The sequence below is a fragment of the Perca fluviatilis genome, chromosome 22, assembly GCF_010015445.1.
Source record: "Perca fluviatilis chromosome 22, GENO_Pfluv_1.0, whole genome shotgun sequence".
NCBI lineage: Eukaryota > Metazoa > Chordata > Actinopteri > Perciformes > Percidae > Perca > Perca fluviatilis.
Window position 1 is genome coordinate 2,624,524 of NC_053133.1, and position 12,580 is coordinate 2,637,103.

General features: G+C 40.2%; 1 protein-coding gene across 2 annotated transcripts in view; it reads left to right on the forward strand.

Annotated features, from left to right (window-relative positions):
- Window positions 1-162: 162 nt before the first annotated feature.
- The window catches only part of LOC120552716 (kinesin-1 heavy chain-like), a 48,053-nt gene continuing 35,635 nt past the window's right edge, over window positions 163-12,580 (forward strand). Inside the window, exons 1-8 of one of the 2 annotated variants that reach the window (XM_039790939.1) lie at window positions 163-685; window positions 6,174-6,261; window positions 6,380-6,453; window positions 6,583-6,687; window positions 7,264-7,312; window positions 7,411-7,466; window positions 8,598-8,685; window positions 10,285-10,409. In XM_039790939.1, the coding sequence (XP_039646873.1) occupies window positions 557-685; window positions 6,174-6,261; window positions 6,380-6,453; window positions 6,583-6,687; window positions 7,264-7,312; window positions 7,411-7,466; window positions 8,598-8,685; window positions 10,285-10,409 (714 nt within the window). In that variant the 5' untranslated portion in view covers window positions 163-556. The remainder of the gene's footprint in view (window positions 686-6,173; window positions 6,262-6,379; window positions 6,454-6,582; window positions 6,688-7,263; window positions 7,313-7,410; window positions 7,467-8,597; window positions 8,686-10,284; window positions 10,410-12,580) is intronic. The other variant, XM_039790940.1, reaches the window with a different exon arrangement.

The window sequence follows — 12,580 nt, forward strand, 5'->3', positions numbered from 1 at the left end:
ATCCAGGACGGCGTAGTGTGTTACTAATGGTTTTCTTTTAGACTGTGGTACCAGCTCTCTTCAGGTCATTGACCAGGTCCTGCCGTGTAGTTCTGGGCTGATACCTCACCTTCCTCATGATCATTAATGCCCCACGAGGTGAGATCTTGCATGGAGCCCCAGACTGAGGGAGATTGACTGTCATGTTGAACTTCGTTCTCATTAGGGGCTGAACCCCCCTAAAGGTCTGATCCTAAAAATCGCCCCTGATCACAGCTCAAGCTTGTTGTGCACAATGTGTTTCAACTGTGTGTACCTCTGTACCTGATCTACCCTACTACCAGGTTGGTGCACCAACCATTTCAGTGGAAATTCACTTTTTGCCTGTAAATAATGCGATATTAATCCAACACAGTTACCTAGTCAGCTGGAATAGCAGCTGAGTAGGCTACCTTCTCTGTGGGGGCGCGGCATCCTCTCTGGCTCCCTATGTTTGTTTCTCTATCTGTCAGAGAGAGTGTACCGGGAGGACGGAGGCTTTGGGTCACGGAGCAGTCCCCCATCCACAGCGGCGGAGATGGCGGACCCCGCAGCGCAGACCACCATCAAGGTTGTGTGCCGTTTCAGGCCGCTGAACAAATCGGAGTTGGCTCGGGGGGACAAGTACATCCCGACATTTCAAGGGGACGACTGCGTGCAGATTGCGGTGAGTGTTTTTCTCTATTTCACAGCTCTGGGATCAGAAGATAAACTTAATTCAGCGCTCCACTTCTTCCACTTTTCATTTCAGCTAGTGAAAGTCAGAACATGTTCAATAAAAATATGTTTAAGTTTCCTTAACCACAGGCTAGGCTACTAATTATAATGCAGATATATGTTGTCTTTAGTTCTGGTTTTAAAATGACTCTTTTGGTGTCATAGATAGCCTGGAAAACACGGCTTTAAAATGAAGTTAAACCTCTAAGCAATCGTTGCTAACATGGACCAAACTTAATTCAAAATTCTAGCAATTTAATCTGACTTTGGTAATCAGCAATACTCCAAATACATAAGATTAAACTCGTTCTGAATTATTTAGAATAATTATAGCTTCTTTGCCTTGCTTGTTACAATGTTTGCACGAAATACAGTCATCTACTGCTTTAGTAGTGTGCCTTTAGTGAGTGTAACGTTAGCTCTGTATTAGCCTTTCCAGGGGATTCACTTTCCCCTAAAGTTGGCAGCAGTATGGTGTCGATTTAAAGACGTCTGACTTTTCTCAACTTGAACCAGTCTGGACTTTCGTCAGTGAAGCTAAAATTAGTCTGTTTTATCTAACTTTAATCAGTTTCACCTGTACTTCATCAGCTCCACCTGCGCCTAATCGGCCTCGGCAGGACACTACTTTGAGGTTAATGCTAACCCTAGCATGCTAATGTCTTGGCAGAGTCATGATAATGCTAGCGTGCTATGTTGGCTATAAAAGCTGACTAGACACAGCTTAGGTTGGATGTTGAGCTGAGCATTAAAAAGTAAAGCTTATAGTCTGATGAAAGTGGTCCTTTTGAGGTGATTCTGACAAGATGAATTAAAAAAGTTCCAAAATGGCCACTGTACAGTCCTGTGACTAAAAGACTAAATTAATGAATGTGTGAAAAAGCTTGCTAGTAAGGCCAGACACTGGTAACAAATTAAAGGCAAAACTTGAATAAATGTGTAGAGAACCATAACAAATGCAGTCTTTCATACAGGGCACAATGTGAACGGTTCAATGAGTATGAAAAATGAGAATCATATTATAGGCCTATGGCTTTCACAGTGAACACCTACAGTATGGGAGATCTTTCCACTATATATCACTATTTCACTATACATGTAGGCCTATATCACATCAAATATCACAACATTTTTGACCAATGCAAATTCCTCAATATCGATATTACGACAATATTGTAGGGTTGACAATTAGTGCTTTCACAAATTATTTACAGGGACATTCTAAAACGCTTAACGTGAAAAAGTTTAATGTACCTAAAGAACGATCAGTGATCACCAAATTTCTCATGTCCATATCTTGTCATGAACACTTAAGCCTGTCAAAAACACGAAACCGAAATCCAACGTTTATAGAAGTTATCTCACATTAACGTTTTCTTCTTCATTGGCGCCTATGGCGAGGAAAAAGCTTCACGTGGTTTAATGTACCTAAACAATGATCAATGATTACCACATTTGTCTCTCATATTGCTTCTCATAACCACTGAAAACTGTCCAAAAATGTAACCCAAAGTCCAATTATTATGAGCGGTAACTGACATTAAGCGTTTCTGCTTCATTACAGTATTGTAAGGAAAACGCTTAACGTAGTTCAATGTACCTAAACAACGATCAATCATCACCTTATTTCTCTCTCATATTGCTTTACCAACTTTAACCACGTTAAGCGTTTTAGAATGTCCCTTATTTACACAAAAAGATTTTTGATACATATAATTGATATAATGACTAAGTGGGTAAAGGCAAAGTATATAACTGCGAGAACAGTCTGGAAAGTTCCGAAAATGACATCACTTTAGTGTAATGCAGCCTTTAAAAAACCAGGAAAAGACAACACTTACGTCATAACACGATATCCAAAATCTAAGATGATATTTAGTCTCGTATCACAATAACAATTTATATTAATATATAGCCCAACCCTGTTTTGCACTCTCCAGTACTGTGAGTGAGTGAATATATATTTTTTAGAAGAATGGTGCTAATACCTCCACCACACTTGCACAATCTATGACACTGATACGACACTGTATGTGCTCTGAAGGCTTGTGATGAAACAACACCTTACTAACATACTTTATGTGGGTTTTTCCTTTCATTTGTCACCCTGAAGTTTAATCTCTGTATGAATTTAGACTCGGCTTTTATAGGACATATGGCAGGGGTTGCATTAGCCTTTTGTTTCAGCCTGATGTTCATAACCATTGCAAATAAAAAAAAAAAAAAAAGATGAATGGTTGCTTTGTCGTAGGCCAACAGATAACCAGTTATGTCATGTGGAAAAGTGTTGTTGTACTGTTTTACTGCTATTTTCAGTGCAGATCTTACCTAAGGCAGCATTAGGCCATGCCTCAGATATGTGTTGCTTTTTCTCCCTCCACTATTTAGTTAATGTAACACATGAACATCTGTGCCAAAATATTCAGAATATGATCCAGATTTGTGACAGTTTAACATTCCTAACTGCCAATAAGAAAACTGTATGTTTGTTGCTGATTAGCCAGAAATCTTTTTATTTTGACAAAGAAATGTAACTCAATGTCCACTTACTAGCTTTTTCCAGAGCTCAGCAGAAGGATTTTACTCAGTTGTCATGGAGATAGCGCAGTTGGCATCACACGCCTTTTTCCAAGGTCATTTCACATTCATCGTACTATAATCTTAAAAAACAAAAAACTGGTTTATGTAATATGTGCACCTTGTTCATGTGCCATGCCAAAGTAATCAGGTATTGACTCAGTCAGACAAAATAACAATTATAATACAACAACATTGACCACGATTATCAGTACTGTTAAAAATGTCAGTCAGCCTATAATCTTTATATTTTTTTTATACCAGTTATTAGGATTTATTGTGTATTGCACATGATCAGATACTGACCCTGATGGACAAATTTTGGAGATGAAGGAAAATGTGTGTGCTTGTATATGTAGTGGTTCCCCATAATGTGATATGCTGTTATATTTTTTATTTTATTAAATTGTTTTTATTTCACCTTTATTTTTACAGGCAAGTCATTAAGAACAGGTCCTCATGGCGGCCTGACAAGTGGCAAAGCCACTTAGGGAAAGGGAAGGAGGGCTAGAAAATAAATACATTGGAAATACATACAGTTTAGAAATGACATAAAATACATTTGAAATACTTCACAGACAACAGGAAACACTTATAATGAGTTCCCAGGTACATGGGTGAGTAAGAGAAGGAGAAACCATTAACATATTTAGCTGGAAAAATTATTATGTAGAGAAGCAACTGCATATGTCCGTGAACAAGGATGATATGATTGTTTTTTAAAGATTATTCTTTGGGCATTTTTAGGCTTTTATTGACAGGACAGCTGATGAAATGAAAGGGGAGAGAGAGGGGGAATGACGTGCAGCAAAGGGCCGCAGGTCAGAGTCAAACCCGGGCCAGCTGCGTCGAGGAGTAAACCTCTATACAGTATATGGTCTCTACCAACTGAGCTATCCGGGCGCCCAATATGATGGTTTTGAAGGATGAAATGGAAATGAATTTGTCCAGTTTGAGACTCTTTTGCAGAGCATTCCAGTCGCGAGCGGCGGCAGATTGAAAAGATGCGAGACCAGAGGCAGAGCTGGTTTTGGAAATGCTTAATTGAAGATGAAGTGAGGACCGGGTGTTGTACGTGACAGATTTTGGCTGCAGCAGGTGACCTAAGTAAGGAGGTGATCGGCCAAGAAGGGTCTTGTAAATGAAAGTGAACCAGTGAATCTTACGGCGAGTGTGAAGGGAGAGCCAGTTGACAGATTAATATAGGGCGCAGTGGTGGGTATTGATAAATACATTGCTGGTTTTTCAACTCAGTGCCATGAAAAAGCTTGATGACTTGGCTGTACAGGGACAGACTGAAGAGTTCATCTCAACATTTTGCCTGTGTGGCTGGCAGCAGGGACTGCAGGTTGTAGCAGAGCCTAGAAGCAGATTCTGCAGGAAACTGAAGCCTGATTAAGTCACTTCCTCCATTTGAGAAAAGTGCACGTAAAGTACCTGCTGCTACATCAAGCTGTGTTTGATGTAATCTATGTGAAACTAGTAATTACAGTTTTTAAATTCAACTGCTGAGCTGTACTCGGCAGTCATTAGAGCATTAGGCTACACCCTAATGATGACTCATTTATTAAACAGACTCTATTTCTGTGTCATTAGTCTATATCCACGACGTTCCACTTCTGGGAATGCTACGGTGCCGGCGTACATTCTGCCGGATCATGCTCTTTTCGCCCAGATGTTCGTTACCTTCCTCTGTCTTTGTGTTGGCGTTCTAACCTCCGGTGGATTTGTGAGGACTATGGTTAACTGCTCCTCAGATCTCTGCAGGGTAAATCCAGACAGCTAGCTAGACTATCTGTCCAATCTGAGTTTTCTGTTGCACGACTAAAACTACTTTTGAACGTACACACGTTCCACCAAAACAAGTTCCTTCCAGAGGCTATTTTTCAGAGGCACCGTGGCTCTGTCCGGTTCTTAGTGCCGCCCAAGACAATTATGATTGGGTTAAAGAAATGCCAATAAACCAGAGCACGTTTGTCTCCCGTCCCAGAATGCTGTGTGGACTAGCCAGCCCTTCCCCTGCAGCCCTGTGGAGGAAGGCCTGGCAAAGCGAGACTAATATTACCTTAACACTATCTGCCACCCACCTCTTTTATTCTGAAGCTCAGCAGTCCATATTAGAAGTCTTATTGTTTCCTGTATGAACGCATGCTGACTAGAGCTGTAACAATTCAAAATTTCTCCCAGAAATAACTGTGATTGTGATTTAAAAATATTTATGGATTTATTACTTTTGCAAACAAATCAAACAAAGTTTTGAATGAATTCGAGGTAACATCTTTTCCCTATATCACTGTCATGTGACCCAGATAATGTCATAACACAAATGCACAGCCAAACATAATTTTTTTTCTTCTTAAATTTATATAAACATAAAGTTGACAATAGAACATGTATCTTCATTCATAAAAATCACTGCCTCTGTTCTTTCGTAAATAAAGAAGTGCCAACAACAACAACAACAACAAAAAGCATAGCTTTAGCTCAACAGTCTGACCAATAATCATTTATATAAATTAAAATTTGGCGTATCTAAACAAAATCAACAATTACCATCAAAAGCCATACCCCTTAGCTAATGTTAGCAATTAATTGCAGTTAAACAAAGATACGGCGATTACGTGAAAATATTGCGATTAGACAATTATGTATTAATTGTTACAGGCGTGATGCTTACAACCACTCCTCCGAATATTTTTCCCTTTACAGTTTTTTTTGATAATCACACCTGCCTAGGTAAATTGCTAACATGCAGTGGACTTATGTGGAGCTAGGTCGGCCTATCGCCGCGTAGCAATATGGAAATTCATGTTGGCATGTGTGATACTGGTGCTCATCACTGCACCCCCTCCTCTTCACAGGGTAAACCGTACCACTTTGACCGCGTGTTCCAGTCCAATACAACTCAGGTGCAGTTCTACAACGCTGTGGCTCAGCAGATTGTCAGAGGTAAGATGTACAGCAGAATGCACATGTAGTCTCAGAGGCAGTGACACACTAAAACCCTGGCAGTACAAGCCCAAACCTCAATACTGAAAGTGTTATTTCCTTGTCTGGATGTGTACAGATGTGCTAGGGGGCTACAATGGGACAATATTTGCCTATGGGCAGACATCCTCTGGTAAAACACACACAATGGAGGTAACATTTTAACTGTTGCTTTTACCACTGAGCAAAAATACTAAAAATAGTGACTGAAAAAGCTAAAGATCAATGCTGTGCTGTCTTGTTCACACGTTTTATATGTATATATATTATTGTGTACTAAAGGGAGATCTCCACGACCCAGAGATGATGGGAATCATTCCCAGAATTGTTCAAGACATCTTCAACTACATTTATTCCATGGATGAGAACCTGGAGTTTCACATCAAAGTATGTTCCTCTCCATCAGGTGCTCGGGGGCTTTTAAACATCAAGCAGGGTTTCCGCGGGGTCTTATAAAGTCTTAAATTTCAAACTTTAAATTTTAGGCCTTAAAAAGTCTTACATTCGTTCAAGTATGTGTTCTATGTCTTAAATCATTTTAAACAGGTCTTAATTCCCCTACGTCCATGCAACGCTACCTCTAATGCTCATTTTTTCTTGTAGTTCTTTCTTTGGCTAGTCCAAATATGATTTGGCTGTATTAAGACTACAAATGAGACCAACATGCTACTTATATTGCAGCCAATCAGCTTTTGTGTTATTGGCGCGAGTCTCTTTTAGATTGTACCACAGACATAAAACTGATTTTATTCTTCAGCTATGGGGAAGTGCAAGTTTAGAGATACCTAGAGAAACCTTTTTATCGGGCTTAGTTGATGTTGTAATAAAGGTCTTAAATTTCATTCATAATGGTCTTAAAAAGGTCTTAAAAAGTCTTAAATTTAACTTGGCGAAACTTGCAGAAACTCTGTCAAGTACACGCCATAACGTTGGTTAACTCTCACTGGAAGCGTTGCTTTGCAGGTTTCATATTTTGAAATCTATTTGGACAAAATCAAGGACTGCTTGGATGGTATGTTTCAAGTCTCTCGTGGCTTCTTATCATTATCATTCCGACCCTGATGCAAACAACATGATCGACCTGATGTGTACTTTCCTTCTCCTCCACAGTGTCAAAGATCAACCTGTCTGTACACGAAGATAAAAACAGGGTGCCCTATGTCAAGGTGAGACACATGGCCATTTATTTCTGTGTTGAGAAACGTTATTTGAGGTTGCAACATTGATTGTTTGTCCCAGCCAGTTGTAATGCATTAGCTACGAATGACATAAGAAGATATGATGTAGAAAACAATGGCACATCTGTGATCTGCACGATAAGAAGAGGGTATATGTCAGCCTTTCTCTAGTCTAGATCCTCGACTTTCCACTTCTGGGATTGCTTCGATGCCGCAGAAAATTCTGCCTTTTCGCCGATGTCCGTCCCCTTCCTCTTTCTTTGTGTTGGCGTTCTAACCTCCGGTGGATTCATGAGGACTATGGTTAACTGTTCTCAGATCTCTGCAGGGTAAATCCAGACAGCTAGCTAGACTATCTGTCCAATCTGAGTTTTCTGTTGCACGACTAAAACTACTTTTGAACGTACACACGTTCCACCAAAACAAGTTCCTTCCAGAGGCTATTTAGCAGAGGCACCGTGGCTCCGTGCGGAGCTTAGCGCTGCCCATGACGATTGTGATTGGTTTAAAGAAATGCCAATAAACCAGAGAATGTTGTTCTCCCATCCCGGAATGCTATGTGGACTAGCCAGACCCTCCTCCGCAGCACTGTGGAGGAAGGTCTGGCTATGTGAGACTAGCCTTTTTCAAACTATGGGTGCCGGGCCGCGGAGCAATGCCTACTTGGCCGTGGGACCTTACCAAAAAAATAAAATAGGCTACATAACCGGGCATGGGCTGCTGTGGGACTGCTTTATTAGAGTAAGTAACCTAGAGGATAAGGGCCACACATTACTGGGCCTTGGCACAAAAAAGATTGAGAGAGGCTGGTATATGTTACATAACCTGCGCAATACAGACTTTTACAATAATTGTTTTTAGTGGAATGAGTTTTTTTATCTTTTATATTGCTTTAAAGTGTGAGTTTTATTTAATTAGATGGGGGAATGAAGATAGAGTATAAAATATACTGGGAACACAAGGTAATAAGATCCCTCTCCTTTCATAACTTTCCCTCTGAAAGCATCAGCCTGATACAGTATGTCACCATCTCCTCTGCTAATAATTGTCTGACTGTAAAACCGGCCTGCTGCAGGGCTGTTGAACACAGCTTTTCTTTGTGACTGCATGCGTCTCCAGGGGTGTACCGAGCGTTTTGTGAGCACTCCTGAGGAGGTCATGGATGCCATAGACGAAGGCAAAAACAACCGGCATGTGGCTGTCACAAGTGAGTTGGTGCACTGAGAGCCTTTAGGGGCTGCAGCCTCTCATGGGTTCAACCTCGCCGAGTCTCCTGACTGCAGCGAGACTCTCATCCGCCAAGACGCTGCCTGTGCCACACATAATGAGACAGAAATGTTCAAACAGGCGGGGTTTGTAAAACACACAATTAGAGCTGTAACAATTCCAAATGTTGCTGTACAGTTAATTGTCTCAGAAATAATTGGGATCATAATATAATTGTCTCAATCAAATTTAAAAACATTTATTTATTTATTACTTTTGTTTAAGTTCTGAATTAATCCCAGCATACTTCATTTGGTTATAGATCACTGTCATATGACCCAGATAATGTAATAACACAAATACACAACCTATGAAGTAAACAACGCCCCTTTATTGCTATACCATTTTTTTTCTAACTGTATCCCCTCCCTTGTCATTTTTGTTACTATGAATGTGTTAAGGGTCAAGTTCCAACAACTAATAATTAAAATAATAATAACAATAGATTGTCCGTGGCCGGTTTTTCATTCATTCATTGTGGTTAGACAAAGAAATCGCGATTACGTAGAAATATTGACAATAGACAATTATGTAATAATTGTTACAGGCTTAATGACACAATGTGATATCATGTGTTTTGGCCTAAACTGTAGTTATACTGAGTTTAATTTTACTCTTTGGTGCATCTTCTGATAATCTTTGATTTCACATGACTCTTTTTTGCATCTAATATTTTCTGAAATGAAAAGTTAAGTTATCTAAACATCAGACTGTCACTGCATGGATACAATAGTAAAACGTGTTAGGTACCTTTGGCCAATAAAATAAGTGACCCAAAATGATTTATGTGGTGTTTTTGAAACAGCTACTCATTATAAGCCCTATTTATTATTCATGAACTATGTGTTCCCACACCAGTAAATACTCTGTGGAGACAGTAGACAATGACATGCACATAATATTCTGTTTTTTGCCCTTATTCCTAAAAAGACTATATTCTGACTAAACTGTCTACACGGCTAATGAAAGTGAGTCCTCCACTAATATTCCCATTTACATGTAGCTGTGCAAAACAGGACTTTTTCAAAGTTTTCCAGCGGTGGAGGACTTGTTGGAGCGTGTGAACACAGCGTCACCCTTTTATTCCTTCAACCATCTTCTAGAAAAGGTCAACGTAGCGATGTGTGCTCATATTCAAAAACCTGTTGATATCCAAGTCTTTGATCAAGTTTAAAAGTAGTTGTGTTTCTCCTTCTTATCGGGTCTGCAGCCTTGCAAACTGTTAGAAACCATAGCAACGCACAGAGCTGACCAAAAACCCAGATTGAGACGCACAAATCGTGTGTCGTGTTTTATTTTACTCATAGCATAGTAAATATTATTATTAATAATATTCTTACTAATACTATTATGAATAATTATAAATTATTGTTATTATTCATAGATAATACTAAAAATGCATGGTTAGCACTTGCTACTTAAAGTGTGTGTGTGTGTGTGTGTGTGTGTGTGTGTGTGTGTGTGTGTGTGTGTGTGTGTGTGTGTGTGTGTGTGTGTGTGTGTGTGTGTGTGTGTGTGTGTGTGTGTGTGTGTGTGCGAGACATGAACGAGCACAGTTCCAGGAGTCACAGCATCTTCCTCATCAACATCAAGCAGGAAAACTCTCAGACTGGACAGAAATTCACCGGCAAGCTCTACCTGGTGGATCTGGCTGGTAGTGAAAAAGTAGGTTTCCATCCTGCCCTCGTCCTCCACCTCCCTCCGTCTCCTCTTTGCCTCTGTGGCTTCCCAGTTTCTGCATCTGCATTTTTCTCCGGTTTTAATTTTTATTTTGCTTCTAAACCGTATAGGTCCCATATTGTAAAAAGTGAGGTTTGCATTCAGCAGTGGAATGTAACTGACTACATTTACTCAAGTACTGCACTTAAGTACAAATTTAAGGTACATGTACTTTACTTGAGTCTTTCCTTTAATGCCACTTTCTACTTCTACTCCACTACATTTCAGAGAGATTTCATTTGTTTTAAATTCAACATGCCATTTGTTGTATTGTAGAACAATACTGAAAGCAGCAGAAATGCAGAACTGAGTACACTTTAATATCTGTTTATGTATCGCATGTAATATCGTTTTTGAAGTATTCAACAACGTTATCGCATATTGCATATTTTCCTCGTGTCGTGCAGCCCTAACTCAAAGCGCTTTACACACTACAGGCACCATTCATAGATAGATAGATAGATAGATAGATAGAGATACTTTATTTATCCTGAAGGAAATTAGGGTGTCCAATAGCTTATACACATCATACATACACATAGGCACACAGTCATATGACATATGACATCCACGCGGATGTCGGAGTGCGGATCGGGCCCCATTTTTCTGTCTGAGCCTGGCCCGCGTCCGACAGAGCAGTAACCTTACCCGACCCGAGCCCGACAGGCATTAAGATATTTATGTCCACACCCGACAGTTAAAATCTCATTTTTGAGATGATGACACATGTACGTTGGTTTGTGTGGAAAGCTTTTTTTAAGCAACTGTAGGAAGGCATTCGGAAATGTACAAAGATGAGCGCATCAGCGCACACGTGGCAACAAGTGCACGTTAACACAGGCGCGCACCTACATAATAAGCTTTTTTAAATTTAAAATGTTCAATGCCTTATGCACCTGATGTGACCGAGCCCGAACCCGAACATCATTTCTAAATATCTGTCCGAACCGCCGGTTCTGGTATCCATCCTCTAATCCATGCACACATACATACTACAAAAATACAAAGGAAGATCTCAATAGTGTGCCCTTACAGTAAAGTTAGGTTATAGCATGTTTAAAGGAGTGTTGTGGGAAAAAAATGCAGAAAGTTGCAATGGTATCATGCACACAACCATGCACTGTTGGAGGAGGCTGCCATACAAGGTGCCACTTGCTCATCAGATAAACATTCATACACCGATGGCGCATTATTTGGGGTTCAGTCAAGGGGGTAAGCAAGCCTCCACAAAGCGTAGCTCCTATGGCGCCATTTTGATGCTATCAAGCCATCACCTCCCGTTAGCATCCCATTGACTCCCATTCATTTTGGCGTCAATTTGACAGCGAATAACTTTACATCTGAAGCGTGTAAAGACTCTATTTGTCCACTGTTTATTTCTAAAGAAACACGACAATGTATAAAAGGCTCCATTACCTTGTACCTCACGTTATGGCTCCGTAGCAGATGCTTTTGTAAAAATAGGCTAACGATTGTTTCATAACCACGCGACTTACTGTCTCATAGTAGAGGAATTACCGTATAGTACAGGAGAAGCTCAGAGGCAGTTTGGACTTCCATTAGCTTTTTAAGTTTAATTACTAATGTTAACTAGCATGTTAGTGATCAGTAATTAGCCTGTGTCCATGTTATCTCCTTACATATACCTACGCTCTCCGTCTCTGTAAGATTGGGAATGATTGAGATTTCTCTTGGCACAGCTACCAGAAGACTTCACACTTTCAGACAGGTTGCTCACGTTACATCTACGTCTTCAAGCTCAGTTGGAGGCTGCTCAGTAACGCTCAGCCAGCACCGGGAAAGTGCTTCTAATATCCTTCACTGGTCTCTCCGTTGCAAGTCTACGGCGTGGCTTTGTCCATTCATTTGACTGTCTATGGGTTCAGTATCTTGCCCAAATGACCAAATGACAGTGCTGTGACTCTGAGAAACATTGACCAATCAGAGCAGACTGGGCTTTTTAGGGAGGGCTTAAAGAGACCGGCACTAAAACAGACTGAGGGTGAAAACAGGTATATTGAGATAGACAGTATGTAAAGCATGTAAACATGTTGTAGTAGAAACCCAAAATACAAGTGAGCATAATATGGGACCTTTTTAAACCAATAATATGGTTA